The sequence below is a fragment of the Mytilus galloprovincialis genome, chromosome 5 (assembly GCF_965363235.1).
Source record: "Mytilus galloprovincialis chromosome 5, xbMytGall1.hap1.1, whole genome shotgun sequence".
NCBI classification, from domain to species: Eukaryota; Metazoa; Mollusca; class Bivalvia; order Mytilida; family Mytilidae; genus Mytilus; species Mytilus galloprovincialis.
In genome coordinates, this window is record NC_134842.1 from 19076796 (window position 1) to 19094132 (window position 17337).

Here is a 17337-nt window from a genome sequence, read left to right on the forward strand (position 1 = left end):
GTTTTACTTCGATTGACGTCAGAAGAAGTGTGACGTCTTTTGCATCACTTTTAAATTCACGACAGGCTCCCGTTCTAGAACAAACTCTATGTGTAATATGCTTTATTAAACTCAAATGTTCGGATTTGTGTATCAAATTCCATTGTCAAACTTTTGAAGAAGAAAAATAAAAACAATAAAAAAACTTCGGGCTTTGGAAAAGTTTTCTGATTTTGTTCTACATGCCTTTAGTTTGTATAATATCAAACATCGTCACAGCAAATAGGTATTTCGTCAATTTCGGTAAATGATAGAGCGAGAATATAAATTTATTTGTGAAAATTGCCACTGTGTGAAATTAAGTTCCTACAATTACAGACAGGCAAATTTTCTTTGTCTTGTTTTACTTTTTAGTTGATGATAAAATTGAAAATGGAAATGGGGAATATGTCAAAGAGACAAGAACCCGACCAAATATGTTAAAGGATGGCTTCTTAAAGTCAAGTGGCAAATAAATATGCATATATTAAGGACGTGAACATGCCACTTCTTCATTTACTGTGGATTCATTTATTTTCGTGGGTATCAATTTTCGTGGATAGAGAAAAAAAGACGTTTCGTGGTATACGTAAATTCGTGGATCGCTGATTACAACCAAAACAATTAGATACGTAATTCGTGGATTTCTTTTTGATTTAGGAGATTATATAACATCCTTGGTTCGATCAATAATAAAACAAAACAAAAAAGAAGGAATTCATTGAAAAAGTTTTGAGTTGTCAAAATCCTCGCTTAATTGGTCATTCTAGGTTAAAGTGTTCATTGATAACTTCGATTACAATAATGGGCAGAGACAACTAATAGTGTTTCCTGCAGCTTTTAAAAAGGGCAGGGTAATTGTTAGCTCAGAGGGCACATTAAGCGCGATGGACAACAATTTTAGGGCACTTACTTAACATAAACAGGCAATTTCTATAAAATGGATTCATTTAAAACATACTAGTTTAATACTATAAAAAGGACATATACATCTGTAATCAATCATTAAAACAAATTGTTAAACAAGAAAAAGTGTGTAAAACATATATATATGAAATATTTAAAACAATAAACACAATTAAAAACAAAATCAGTTCTTTAAAAACAAGAAAGCACTATGTCATATACATGTATATAAAAATATTGCTTTGGTCATATCAATTGTCATTGACAAATCCTCCTTTTTTTCCTTAAAAACAGGTTGACACATTCCCTGATATCCAGGGTCATTTTTAGTAACCAAAATTTATTAAATTACAAAAAAAAATAACTTTACAAATTAACCCCTTCCCCTCTACACCCTTTTCCAAATTAAATTAATATAGATACAACAAGTTTTACTACTTTCATGGCACTACCATATCAGCTGTTTATTTTAAATGTCTATAAATAGCCAGACATAGTTGTCTGTTACTTAGGTGTTTTCCCCAAGTATTTTTCCCGCCTAAAATGATCATGTGACATGTTTGTAAACAAAAGAAAACATTTGATCAAGGAATCCATTTATTTTCTGGATTATTCTGCTTTTAATAATTTAGTTTGGATTTTTATTCATTTCATTTAAGGTACAGTCAAGCATTTGTATTTAAAAAATAGTTTGCAAAGAATTTTTACTTTTCAATTTGACAAATGTCTCATGTCAGATCGCCGTTCATTGGCTTGTTCAACCATGCAAACAATGTAAATTATGTAAATTAGAAATCTATCAGCTGTAAAAAAAAATTATCTAAGCATCACATCGATGTTTTTTCATTAATCTTCTAGGCAAAACGATGTTTCTGGGACTTGGGGGATACAATCAGGACCCGTGATTAGTATCTGTATTCACTATTCAATCTATTGCAGTTTGCTAATCAGCTGATTACGAAATCGATTACAAAATGGCGACCTAGTGAACTTTTGTTTTGAAGGGAAATAACTCGAGCGGTATTCATAAAATATGTCTTTCAGTACCAGTTGTTAATTACGACGATAAAGGCATGGCGTCAGGAATTTCGACAAAATTAGGGCAGGGCGCAAATTTTTTTTCCCAAAAAGGGCAGGGCTTCGAGAAATCGCGGCAGGGCGCCATTACACGCCAAAACCACCTGTAGGAAACACTAACTAATTATTTGTTTGTTTTACAATTTATAAATTCTTGTCTGAATTCTATAAGGCATTCAAAACTTTATGATTGAAAGCTAATTTCCCTAATCACGATAGAATAAACAGTGATATAAGTATAAGGTGTGAAAATAAATGTTCCTGTCATAAACAATATTACCTACGGGCAATATCCCCGTACTTAATCCTATTGATTTTAATCACTGGTAAACCAAACTATGACACGGTAATTAACAACTTGCAGTTATTTTCCATGAACAGTTTTAATCAATTTTAAAAGTAAATTATCACTGATATTCGATATATTTATTATAGATTTATTCAAAATACTTGTATCTTCTTTCAGTAAAAATCACGTGTTATGTTACAGTGTTTATCGCTAGTCAACACTATACTAAAACTGCATAACATAACCGGAAATAAACATCCAACTCCATACACAGTTCTCGGGATTATTAAGTCTTTCCACTTTTCTGTGGAAAGACTTATTGTTTTTGTTCTGATTATTATTATTTTTTTTATTTTTTTCTTCCGCCAAATTTTGTTCTTGCGCAAAATGTTTGTTTCGCAATATGTCGCTTAGATATTTCTCATAAAGTATCGTATAGTAAATGCGCTTTTAAATTTCACACTGCTGAGCGGAACCATTATCTATGTAAGAGTTATCTCCCTTTTTCACTGTTTACCCTCTGTGTGCATCTCCTTCGTAACAAAACAAGATAGCGACAAAATTCTTTTTACAAATTGTTCGTTTCATCCTCAGTAATTTTTGGCGTATTTGGATCGAAGCGATTCGATGAAATTTTATAGGAGTTATCTACCTTTACAAAATAAATTTGTCGGTATGTTTGTTTAACTCATAAACAGTTAACCGTATAACCCTGGAATGTTTTTATTTGAGTCCTCTAGGTCCCAACTTAGAAAATGAGGTCAAGGTCAAAGGTCAAGGTCAAGTTCTGAATTGTGATTTTTGCTTGTTTTTGCATTTTCTCCGACATTTTGAGAGTACAGAGAAAAAACAAGTGGAAAATGTCAGTTTTTTTGTAATGAAGATATGCTACATTTAGTCTTATACAATTAAATGGCATCTTATAGGAGTTATTGCCCCTGAAATGTCTTGATATAAAGTTATTTGATTACAACTTCAATTAAGTTCATTATAAAGACATTTGACCTTATACAAAAGGTTAAGTGACAAATGACCTTGAAAAATGGCTACCGGAAGTGACCTTTAGAAAATCGGAAGTAGCTTTTTTTGCAATTTTTTTCACATAAAAGTACTCAAAATCCATATAATTTGTCATATAGATACATAAACAGATTACTAAAGACTAAAAATGACTTCCAACAAACCGGAAGTGGCCAATTATCTCCCATTCTACATACAAAAGTATATAGAAACTATATATTTTTAGAATCAGTGTGAAAGAAGCTATCATATGAGACCGAAAGTGACATTCATTTCACCGGAAGTAGCATATTATCTCCCTTATATCACTCAAAAAGATAATTAAACCATCATTTATCGCATCAGTATAAACAAATTACCTTCTTATCCAAATTTCTCTGGTGTGGAAAGACTTTCAATTGTTCTCTGAACAATTGGTTTTTAATTCTTCGTTGAATTCTTTAATTCGTGGTTCGCTGTGACCCACGAAACCCACGAAAATTGGTATACCACGAATAAAAATGAATCCACAGTACCAAGACCTAATTCTGATTTTTTGAAAAGAACATTTAAATATTCTGGTCTTATTACCTGGAATAATTTACCAAATAATATTAAAGAAATAGATAATTTAGATACATTTATGACCAACTGTTCAAACTATTTTCTAACTGAACAGAATAAAGATGCATGAAACTAATGTATTTCTTTTTCTTCTTCTACTGAATGCATATGTGCTTATTTAACTGTATTATGTATTTTATATTGTATGTATTTTTGTACGTTTTTTATTTGTATTGATAGTTTTTGAAGATTAACATGTAATTGTTAAATGTGTTACCTTCGTTAAATAAAGAATTTTATTATTATTATGTAAACAATCGCCATATTGCTTTGTGACGTATTGGAATTTCCACAACAATATATATATTTTCGAATAACAGCCACTTTAACTCGCTTTGTAACTACGATGTACACCTTATCTACTAATATATATAAATAACGTCACATAATCTGTATATCTGTGTGGACCTAATCTACCATGTACCTATCTGATCACGTGACATGAATATTAATACACAAATTCTTGTTCAAATGTATAATTCCATAATATTTAAATAAACACAATTGCTTTTATGGTTGTGAAAATATTGAAGTTTCAAATATTAAACTCATGCAACACACATTATTTACATTTACCACAATTGATATTCTTTACAAAACAAAATCGAATAATACTGCATTCTTTTATACTAAATAAAATATCTGATATATAGATTCACTTACGTTTGCATGCAGTTTATTCACATTCGAGAGATATTTTCCTTTTCGTGTTTCAACACATCATCTCATTGTCAACTCATTGTCAACATTGATGTAAACAATCGCCATATTGCTTTGTGACGTATTGGAATTTCCACAATAATATATATATATATTTCGATTCACAGCCACTTTAACTCGCTTTGTAACTACGATGTACACCTTATCTGCCAATATATTTAAATGACGTCACATAATCTGTATATCTGTGTGCACCTTATCTACTATCGTGCCTATCTTATCACGTGACATGAATATTAATACACAAATTCTTGTTCAGATGTTAGATTCCATAATATTTAAATAAACACAATTTCTTTTATGGTTGTGAAAATATTGAAATTTCAAATATTAAATTCATGCAACACACATTATTTATATTTACCACAATTGATATTCTTATCTACCAATATATTTAAATGACGTCACATAATCTGTATATCTGTGTGCATCTTAATAACTATATGTATGATAACTTTTTAATTTACAGTAATTTTTGGGCCGAATAAGGGCCTTATTGCTCCTACTCCTTTGATTGGTTAAGTTCCAGTGATGGTTATTTTCTTGTATGCAATCAAATGTTATGTTAAATTTTTTCTATAGTACTGGACAGGATAAAACTTTACTCATGCCAAGTATATCTTTATTTGTAACAAAGATAAATTCTGCACATTTTTTCTAAAAGTGCAAATTTAACAAAGACTATGGTCGAGTTGTTGTCGCTTTGACACATTCCCCATTTCCTTTTTCAATTTTAATAGGGAAAAATCAATGGTGGTATTACACCTAGAGCAAATCTGACATGTGTGGGTAATCTTCTTTCTATGAAACTACTGAGACACATTTAACCATACTTGACCATAATAATTAATATGTTTTTTCTTTAAAAAATGTATCAGATGACCCCACCTTCCAACCCTCATGGCCCACATGAATAAAAATGGAACATAGGGGTAAAATGCAGATTTTTGTATATATCTCTGAAACTAAACCATTTGGAGCAAATCAGACAGGGGGCAGTTGATGGTTTTCTCAGAGCATGGGTCCTGTGTAATTTCGAGGAGAAGATTTTTTAAAAGTTAACGGACATTTAATATGGACGACAGACAACAAGTGCTGCCCATTGGACCAAGATCGTTTTTAACCCTTAAAGTACACCACTTACCATTTTGTGTACAACATCCCAGGAAATTAATAATATTTTCATGGCATCCTATTAATTTCATCACTTCCATTTCTTGCATTAAATCTGTCAATTCTCTATCGGTTGCATCCTCTAAAATATTTAAATAATATTGACAATTATTAATGGATAAAACCATTGGTCACATTCAAAGAATACTGTGGATTCATTCATTTTCATGGATTGCTTAAAACTTGCATAATCGTGGATATTTGATTTTGTAATTTTTCCAATCTCTGTATTCAAAGCCTATTCAAAATATGTTATTCAATGAACATTTGAATTCAATGTTCACCTGTACCCACGAAAATTGGTATCAAACTAATGTTAATGAATCAAAAGTAATTTGTCCCAACCCAGGACTATATGTCCCCATTCAAAAACATTGATCAGGAACCCTCCCCTTGCAGTGGCATAGCTTGCATGTATGCTCAGATGCTCAAGCATCCACATCATTTTGACAAAACAAAAATAAAAAAAACAGCAGTTTAACTCGGAAGTATCAAAATGTAACAAGGCTGAGGATATGAGGATAACATCCAGTCATTTTCGAAGCAGTATGCCTGGTCTTTCATTTAGGATAATTTAGTTTGATACATGAATCGCAGAATAGTGTTTCAAGTTAACTTTTCTTCGTATAAATAGTCTATGTCATCAGCTAAGGCAAGCGGAGAGGACTGATACGCAGACCCGTGGATATGTTTCATCTGAAATTGAACCTAGTGGAGGGATGGCTTCTCATTTGACTATAGTAACTAACAACTAAAACACCATATCCTGATATCGTTTCTTGCGACATTGTAAACGACGTGATAAAACAAATCAATTTGTAATAGATCGTGATAAGTCCTAGGCTTATGAATTCCCGTTTCTATTTAGGTTCAAATACTAATTTTATTTTTATTCAGTAAAGAACAAAGATCCAATATTCCCCGCCATGCACATTACATGTCATATTTTATCTATCAAAGGCCAAGGAACAAGGGAATAACTAAAAAAAACTTTTATTTCTTTTTCTTTTTTATTTTTAATATCTAAAAAGAAATAAAAGCTTCACAGCAAATGAAATGGGATTTCCATTACAATTTATATTTCAAAGGGACATTACTAGTTAAAAATATTTGATTACGAATTATTTTCAAAATTGTCAAAGACATTGCTTATGATATGAGTTTCACTTAATCTGACATGAATTGTACACATGAGAGTGCTAAAAATACCGGACGATCGGACGCCCGGTATTTTTATGTCTCCTGCATGCGTTTAGCTCAGTAATAAAAAATCCAAGGTTGTAGACTCAAATTCCTGGAAAGAGAAGTCACTTCAGTTCCTATACTCAGAAGTTCCTAAATTATACAGAAGTGCTGCTGTAATAAAGTCCGTTTAAACGGTTTTTGATATGTCAAATAGAAGATTGGGGGGGAAACTTTACATCAAATATTTATGAATTGAATGATGGTAGTTTCAAGAAAACAATAAAATTTGATTAAAAATATAAATATATGAATTGGTGGGTATTTTGAATTTAAACAAAAATCTAACTAGTGTCGGATTCTGGGGGAGTACATGTGCTTAAATAAAAAATATTTTCTGCACAAAAAGGTCCAAAACATTTTTCGGCTCGCTCGACTCGGCAAAACATCCACATCATTTCAACCCTGGCTACGCCACTGCCTTGGATCCCCAATAGAACAAGCAGAGCTTGCATTGCTCACAAGTTTGTTTTTTTGCTTAAATCTTTCATCAATGACTGTTTTTGCTTTTCAATTTATATTTAATAATAAGAGGCTTACAAATGCCAATACAATGTTCATTGTATCTGTCATATTTTCATTAAAAGCAAATAAATGCATTTTACCCATTTGTTCCATTTTAACCATAGTGTCTTTGTTTCTTGAAGTACAAGGAAATAAAATACAAATTTATACTAAATTCATTTGCGAAGATTTATAAAGTTAAAAAAAAAATAAAACAACTTGTGTAATTTTCCTTAAAGGTCAATAACTCCGTAACGGGTCAATTGACAATTTTTGTCATAAAAAACATTTTTGAAGATGTTACTTTGCTGAACATTTTTTGCTGTTTACAGTTTATCTTTATCTTTAATTAATTTCATACAAAAACTAAAAAAAATCCTTAAAATAACCAATTTAGTGGCAGGAACCCAACAATGGCAGCCATGTTTGTCGATGGATCAAAACTTCGGATACAATTTATAAGCAAGATACCAGATAATTAAGGAAATTTTTTTTTGTTAAAGTTTGAAATCTTTGGCCCAGTAGTTTCAGAGAAGGTTTTTTGAAATAGTTAACAACAGATGATGATGGACGCCAAGTCATTAGTGATAACATAAGCTCAAATGGTTATAGCTAACAAGAATGTGTCCCCAGTACATGAATAGCCCATCCACACTATCATTTTCTATGTTCAGTGGACCTTGAAAATGGGGGAAAATTTCTAGTTTGGCATAAAAATTACAAAGATTATAAAATAGAAAACATCAGCCCTAAGTTTCAAGTTGATTGGACTTCAACTTCATCAAAGACAAACGGACAGAAGAACGAACCAATGGATGGACAGATGAACAAATGGACAGACAAAAGAACGAATGAATGGACGCACAGAACAGAAAACATAATGCACCAAAATGGGGCATAATAAATGGGACATTAAAATGGGCTTTAATCGATCCTACAAACTATCCATGTTTATGTACTGTCTTTTGGTATGTATAACGAACACATTTACATTTATACCCTCATTACCCTGTGTGTTATACATGACTACAAATATTTTCTTAGTTTTTTTTCAGGTCCAAAATTGGACCAAGAAATTTCCAATTGAAGTGAAAAGTAAGGATTTTTTTTGCTCAAACCTTGATTGTTTTTTATGTGTTATAATATTAATATTCTTGATTTGTCATGTTTTATTCAAATAAAATACATTTTATATCTTTGTTGTTACGTTTTTCGTGTAAATTTGTCAATATGTTTTGCAATCCGGAAATTTGCCAATTGTCTTAATATTGAAGACACAATAAAGCTTTTGTTATTGGTTAAATCAGCCTAGAGTTGTGTTCCTTGTTGTCATACCTTATTGTTTTGTATGTGTTCATCATAAAGAGTTGAAGAAAAGTGTATGAAAATTGAATAAACAACACTCATTTTGAAAAGATAAACCATATAATATATCAGGTGATCACAAGTCATGTTGGTCAGTCATGTGACATAATATTGTAAAGTGATGATTTATTCTATGAGAAGTTTATTTTTATAAATACGTTTTTACTTTGTAACTTTTCAACTTTTAAACAACTGTTTAAAACCTTTCAAGAAATTATGATTGAAAACATGATTATCACATAATTGTAACCTGAACAAATTTAATTAGGAACAAGGTCAACCTGTCACTGATTTGTTTTGACATTCATTAGACCTGGGGTTGAAGTCATAAAACTTTGTTCAGTGCTCGGAGCACAAAAATCTTGCTCAAAACATAAAATCCAGCATTTTGATTGGTTTTTATTTGTTTAAGTACAAAAAACTGACTCAAATATTTATTACTTCAAGGCCTGTTGATTGAGGTGGGATAATCCAGATTAACAGCTAGAATCATCAAACAAAAAATAAAAGTATTGAGATTTTAACAATTCATTACAGCACTAATGCCATTAATTGATTTGTAATTATTTTATTGTTTGAATCAGAACATTAATTGGATATTTATAATCTTGTCCTTTATACTCAAACAATTCATCCTTTTAACTGTGATTTTCAAAAAATTATCAAAGTTCAAAGCCCATAATTATAGCAAAAATGAGCCAAGCAGAACAAAACTGAAACTTAACAATTCCTAGTTGTGGAATTAGGGAATGACAGAATTACGGAATGACAGAATTACGGACATGGGTAAAACTATATGGCACCGACATCTTTGTTGCGGGCCATATTCGTTGCAGGGCCATAACAATGCAAATTTTTCAATAAAGATAAAAAAGATGGAAAAAATTCAATTCTTATTTCCCAAAATTTTATGCTTGTCTAATAAAACTAGAGGCTCTAAAGAGTCTGTGCCGCTCACCTTGGTCTATGTGCATATTAAACAAAGTACACAAATGGATTCATGACAAAATTGTATTTTGGTGATGGTGATGTGTTTGAAGTTCTTACTTTACTGAACATTCTTGCTTCTTACAATTATATCTATAATGAACTTTGCCCATTAGTAACAGAGAAAAATATTTGGTAAAAATTTACATAAATTTACCAAATTAATGAAAATTGTTAAAAATTGACTATAAAGGGCAATAACTCCTTAAGGGGTCAATTGACCATTTAGGTCATGTGGACTTATTTGTAGATCTTACTTTGATGAACATTATCGCTGTTTACAGTTTATCGCTATCTATAATAGTATTCAAGATAATAACCAAAAACAGCAAAATTTCTTTAAAAATTACCAATTGGAGGGCAGCAACCCAACAACCGGCTGTCCAATTCATTTGAATATTTCAGGGCAGATATATATTGACTTGATTAACAATTTAACTCCTTGTCAGATTTCCTCTAAATGATTTGGGTTTCAGAGTTATAAGCAAAAAACTACATTTTACCCCTGTTCTATTTTTAGCCGTGGTGGCCATCTTGGTTGGATGGCCAGGTCATCGGACACATTTTTCAAACAAGGTACCTCAAAGATGATTGTGGCCAAGTTTGAATTAATTTGGCCCAGTAGTTTCAGAGGAGAAGATTTTTGTAAAAGATAACTAAGATTTACGAAAAATGGTTAAAAATTGACTATAAAGGGCAATAACTCCTTAAGGGGTCAACTGACCATTTCGGTCATGTTGACTTATTTGTAAATCTTACTTTGATGAACATTATTGCTGTTTACATTTTATCTCTATCTATAAAAATATTCAAGATAATAACCAAAAACGGCAAAAATTTCATCAAAATTACCAATTCAGGGGCAGCAACCCAACAACAGGTTGACCGATTCATCTGAAAATTTCAGGGCAGATAGATCTTGACCTGATAAACATTTTTACTCCATGTCAGATTTCCTCTAAAAGTTTTGTTTTTTGAGTTATAAGCCAAAAACTGCATTTTACCCCTATGTTCTATTTTTAGCCGTGGCGGCCATCTTGGTTGGTTGACCGGTTCACGCCACACATTTTTTAAACTAGATACCCCAAAGATGATTGTGGCCAACTTTGGATTAATTTGGCCCATTAGTTTCAGAGGAGAAGATTTTTGTAAAAGATTACTTAGATTTATGAAAAATGGTTAAAAATTGACTATAAAGGGCAATAACTCCTTAAGGGGTCAACTGACCATTTCGGTCATGTTGACTTATTTGTAAATCTAACTTTGCTGAACATTATTGCTGTTTACAGTTTATCTCTATCTATAATAATATTCAAGATAATAACCAAAAACAGTAAAATTTCCTCAAAATGACCAATTCAGGGGCAGCAACCCAACAACGGGTTGACCGATTCATCTGAAAATTTCAGGGCAGATAGATCTTGACCTGATAAACATATTTACCCCATGTCAGATTTCCTCTAAATGCTTTGGTTTTTGAGTTATAAGCCAAAAACTGCATTTTACCCCTATGTTCTATTTTTAGCCGTGGCGGCCATCTTGGTTGGTTGGCCGGGTCACGCCACACATTTTTTAAACTACATACCCCAATGATGATTTTGGTCAAGTTTGGTTAAATTTGGCCCAGTAGTTTCAGAGGAGAAGATTTTTGTAAAAGTTAACGACGACGGACGACGACGGACGACGACGGACGACGGACGACGACGACGACGACGGACGCCGGACGCAAAGTGATGGGAATAGCTCACTTGGCCCTTTGGGCCAGGTGAGCTAAAAAGAAAACCTTAGCATAAATCCAGTTTTCATTAATACTATTTGATTTTTGATCTAAAATATATAAGTAAATTTTACCCTTCAACATCTTGACTGCTATGGCAGTTGTTGGAGCTTTATTTAAACCAACAGTTTCTGCTTTAAAAACTTTACCAAATGCTCCTTCCCCAAGAGGTTCACCAAGTGATAACCTATAACAATAAATAAATTATTTCATCTCATATTCATTTAGATATTGAGATACTGATTGATGTAACCATATATATATAACTAAATAAAATTCTAATAGTTGTACACATTTTCTTAGATATAAGAAGATATGGTATGAGTGCCAATGAGACAACTCTCCATCCAAATGACAATTTATAAAAGTAAACCATTATATGTCAATGTACGGCCTTAACACAGAGCCTTGGCTCACACTGAACAACAAGCTATAAAGGGCCCCAAAATTACTAGAGTAAAACCATTCAAACGGGAAAACCAACGTTCTAATCTATATAAAACCAGAGGCTCTAAAGAGCCTGTGTCGCTCACTTTTGTCTATGTGAATATTCAAGGACATGACAAAATTGTGTTTTGGTGATAACTAAGATTTATGAAAAATGGTTAAATATTGACTATAAAGGGCAATAACTCCTAAAGGGGTCAACTGACCATTTCGGTTATGTTGACTTATTTGTAAAACTTACTTTGCTGAACATTATTGCTGTTTAGTTTATCTCTATCTATTATAATCATGATAATATTCAAGATAATAACCAAAAACAGCAAAATTCAGGGGTAGCAACCCAACAAAAGGTTGTCCGATTCATCTAAAATTTTTAGGGCAGATAGATCTTGACCTGATAAACAATTTCACTCTATGTCAGATTTGTTCTAAATGCTTTGGTTTTTGAGTTATAAGCCAAAAGCTGCATTTTACCCCTATGTTCTATATTTAGCCCTGGCGGCCATCTTGGTTGTTTGGCCGGGTCACTGGACACAATTTTTAAACTAGATACCCTAATAATGTTTTGGCCATGTTTGGTTAAATTTGGCCCAGTAGTTTCAGAGGAGAAGATTTTTATAAAAGTTAACGACGATGGATGACGGACGCCAAGTGATGAGAAAAGCTCACTTGGACCTTCGGGCCAGGTGAGCTAAAAACAAGAAACGAGAAACACATGTAAATTATATAAACAAACTACAACTACTGTACATCAGATTCCTGACTTAGGACAGGTGCAAACATTTGCAGTGATGGATTAAATGTTTTAATGGGTTAAACCATTTATTACTAATGATTTACAATTTTCAGTGTTTTTGAACAATTTTGTACCGAGACACATGTTTTTTTTTATCTAGGTAATGTGAGAATGTTATATTTGCTCTTTTAAAAAATTACCAGAAAATCAAGTTTCTCACATTGTATTGCATGATCAGACCTCTACAATAATATTTTTTTCAACTTGTCCAGGAGGACTTTGCATTATAAGTTGATTCAAGGAACAAAAGAAATTTAAAACAATAGAACAGAAGTTGGTTTTATATCTTTTGAAATATTTTTCAAAAATTATGAGTCAAGAAAAACTGAAACTAGTCATGTCACAGAACTTAGGATCTACTTTTTAACAATGCCAAGTCAAATCAGACTTGCATATGAGGCACCATCTGATAGGCATGTCAATGTAAATTCATTGGATTTGTATCTTGTTTTTATTTTAAAGTCAAATTTTTTGTCAGCTTTTTCCAGTTTTATCCATTTCATACAGTAAGTAGAGTGAGTCATGGATGATATTACGACACTCATTCCAATTTATAATTGACTGGGGAAGATAATTAGGTCCTTTACTGAGGAATGAATTTAACTCTCCGTCTTGAAATATGTTAAGATCTCCTGTTATAACATGGAAAATTGGTCCATAAATGTATTTGGAATTACTGCAATTACATGAAGTAGGTGTATTTTCACTGATATTAAAATCTTTACACAATTGGCTATAATTTAACACAAATTTCCAGGTAGATTTCTTGTAAATATAACAAATAAGAGGGAGCTCAGTATTATCAAAATATCAAGGAATTTGTTCTTTAACAGAATGGTTGTTAAAAATACCAGCAATATTTACAAAATCAAAGCCTTTATTGACATACTTTATTTTAATAAAAATGTTTTTTATGATCTTCAGGACGATCAATTTTAGGAAACAGTTTAGAATAACAATATGCCATTATAATTTGAACAATTTCGTACTTAGGACTGCTATATGAAATTGTGTTGCAATCCTCTAAAATTTTATTTAACTTATTAATCGGTAATGAACAGAGCTTTGTTAACAGATAATGTCTTCCGTTGTTTTTTGAAATAGAAATTAGGTCCGAAATATTGGTGTGATTGGTCCGAAATTTTCTTTGATTGTGATTTTTTCTACGACCATGAGAATGTTTTTTTTCGAACAGTTTTAGAAACAATATCCAAAATGTTAACAGTATCGGTTCTTGATATTTTTTAATCTAATTTAATTCAATTATTTTCCGTGATTGTACAAACTTTGAATGAGATTCACCAGGCTGCTTATTTACTTCTTCCAAAGGTTGAACTGCTAAATATTTGATAGGATGACTGTGCTTCTTAAGGTGTTGATAAATGATACTTTTGAATTTATTGGGTTATTTTCTTGAGTGCGTTTAGATAAATATCGACCAGTTTAACCTATGTACTGAATACCGCATCCTGGTTTGTTTCATGTGAGTAAATAAATAAGACTGTTTGTTTTTCAAGTTATATCAGTTTCAAATTTTAAAGAAAATGAGCGACCATTAAGTGTGGACCTTACCGTATTGTTGGTGGAAAGACAGGGACATGTTACTCATTTTTTGGCATGACACTTATCGATAGAAGGGTAACCACGATTTTTATTTTTAAAAATGTTAGCGATGGTAGTATTTTTAGATAGGCGATTTTGAAGATTGAGACGTGTAATTACCCTTTGAACGAGTTAAGTATTTAATATTTTTCCATTTCTAAGCTTCCTATTTGTTTTTTGTTTGTGAATTATATTAGAAAGGAGCAAAGACTGGTGTCCAGAATATGAACCAGCATACAATGAATTAAGTTATGAAAAAATGATAAATCTGTTCAGCTAAAGATGTCAAACGCTATCTGTATTAATTACCCAAAAAAGATAGGGTATATCAGGGTAGCGACTGACGTCTGACTAAATATTCTCGCTCGGACACACACTCCATAATCTAGTATATTATAAGAGCATATAAACCTGTTAAATTAAATTAATATTGATATAGCTTTTACTTGTCTGACCTTTTTATCCTCTAGTACAAGACAATCAGACAAGTGTTATTGTTGAGCCCTAATGATTCCAGTATATATATGAGAAAATGTTAAACCTTGGAAAAAAAGAGTTTTTGGAAAAACTTCTTGTTATATTTCATACTACAGTGGTTACAATATCTATTGAATTCATCTGAAAATTGATACAACCAATCAAATATCAGGTCATTATACAGCTTTTAACCAAAGAAACAATCTGGATGTCAGAAACAGTGAGCAATGCTATTTGTGGGTCGACAGATATAAGTTAAAATGTTGTCATGAGTCAATATATATGTCTTTACAGTATGATAACTTTCATGGAATGGTCAATGTTATGCTTTAACTTACTGTTCCCGTCTAAATTCCCAGTGTTTGTCCAGAGGGAGATCATACTCTGACATCATGGTCAAATCAGATGACAAGCGTCTTCTTGGACCAGGTTCAATTCTGATTGTGGGTAAAACAAATGGTTGTGTACCATCATAAGATTTGTATGGATGGTAATTCTCATTCTGGAATTGATGCAAAACATTCTGATATGAAATTAAAATGTATACCTGTTTTAAATTTGTGTGCAGATCCATGTCATTTTTTTAATTATCATGATTTTGTAATAGAAATAAACATCATAAAAGTTTGAAGAGCACACAGACTATCGCTAATAATAAATGAAGCAAGTCCAGATGCAAAGCTGTTATAAATATTCAAATCTAAAATTGACAAAAACTTCCTTAAAACTAAATTAGATTCTGTCTAGATTGAATATCTCTATTTTCATAATCTAAACATTACTGATGAACATTTAATGAATCTCAATAATCTTCCTTTCTTAAGACTTACTATGTAACTTTTACACCATATAAAGACAACTTCCTCATAAAACTTCATTTCCTAATTATAACCGAATAAGTCAAACATATTCTTTTTTGTGCACTTGTATTTGAACTTATCAGTAATAAAATATGTTTGAATATTGAAACTAGCCTGTGTCATGACAATTACTCTCTTGACATTTCTATATTTGCTGGACTGAACCCTCTTGTAACGTCTATAACATATAAATATCAGGAGTAACAGGAAGAGAACAACTACTGATGCGACACCACCGATAATGTAGATTACTATTTGCTCTTTATCGTTTGTTCCTCCTGACCTAATGTCTACTGCTTCTGCTTGTTCATCTGCAATTAAAGTATTTGTAATTAAAAAGTTTTCAAAAGATGAAATAATATGTTTGAAAGGAAATGGTAAATATGTGTCAGCTCAATAGCTGGCTTATCTACAATATTTATAACCAATTCAATCCTTTTTTCCTCCTCATCAAACTTTTAATTGTTAAAAGTCTTTATTTTAGGAATGATTGTAATATTTTTTTCTGTCTATGAAGGAATAATATCATTAAAAAAAATGTGGTGCACACTGAATAACCCACTACATAAGTTACTCTAAAGTGTGTATCAAATTCAACATTTTTAACGATGGCCATGATTATTTTTGGTGTTAAAACTGCTTATTCTCCTTTTTTGTAAGTGTTCTATACTTTAAGCACCTGCATAGCCATTTTTACTTGATAGAAATATAAGATAAGGGGGTTTCAAATATTTATTCATTACATATATAAAGTTAAGATAAAGTGATCAGCCATCATATATAGTTGGTAAAAAGTATCTCTGCTTAAGCTACATAATGTCAACTTTGGTAACACTATTGAGCAGTGGCTTTCTGGTAGGTAGCTGTCTCAATATGTTTAATAAAGTCATTAGGGTCACCATAGTCAGCTTGGCAAGAAGTGTAGTAAGCATGATCTTGACCCAATGGCACTGGACTTGTACAATTTACAGATCTCCAGGCAGAGAAAATATGGCTAGATAATTGGTTGAATTTAATTTGCTGCTAGGGTATTTGGTAATAACAGAGACATACATGTATAATACATTATATGTCTATGGGATAACATAGTTTGCATTTCATCAAATTATAAAAATTTAGAATTTTCAAAGACAAACATACTTATACTTAGGTATTCCATTGGTTTAGATAGAAAACAAGCCATAAATATCGTATTTGATTTCATTAAGACATTTGTCTTTGAGGCTCAGTACTAATAACTGTTCAATGTTTTCAACAGCATCAAATTAAAGTCTTTTTTTTAACATCTTAATCCATTGTCAGTATTTCACTTTTAATCATCCAGACGTGTGTCTTAAACTAGCTAGTTGATGACCAGGTAATTGCCAATAATTTGTTATTGCTGTATATATAGTCTAATAATAAACACCTTCATTGATTACTCGAAGCTATTTACCTTACGACACAAAAACAAGAAAAAGAAATGGTGACCTTC

The 17337-nt window shown here is 31.6% G+C and overlaps 1 protein-coding gene across 2 annotated transcripts in view; it reads right to left on the bottom strand.

The window, feature by feature from the left end:
* The window catches only part of LOC143075322 (vacuole membrane protein 1-like), a 162074-nt gene that overhangs the window by 114953 nt on the left and 29784 nt on the right, over positions 1-17337 (bottom strand). The window contains exons 4-7 of one of the 2 annotated variants that reach the window (XM_076250706.1): positions 15978-16174; positions 15342-15505; positions 11756-11868; positions 5103-5888 (exon numbers count right to left, since the gene is read on the bottom strand). In XM_076250706.1, coding sequence (XP_076106821.1) covers positions 5692-5888; positions 11756-11868; positions 15342-15505; positions 15978-16174 — 671 coding nt within the window. In that variant the 3' untranslated portion in view covers positions 5103-5691. Of the gene's footprint in view, positions 1-5102; positions 5889-11755; positions 11869-15341; positions 15506-15977; positions 16175-17337 lie in introns of those variants that run through there. The other variant, XM_076250708.1, reaches the window with a different exon arrangement.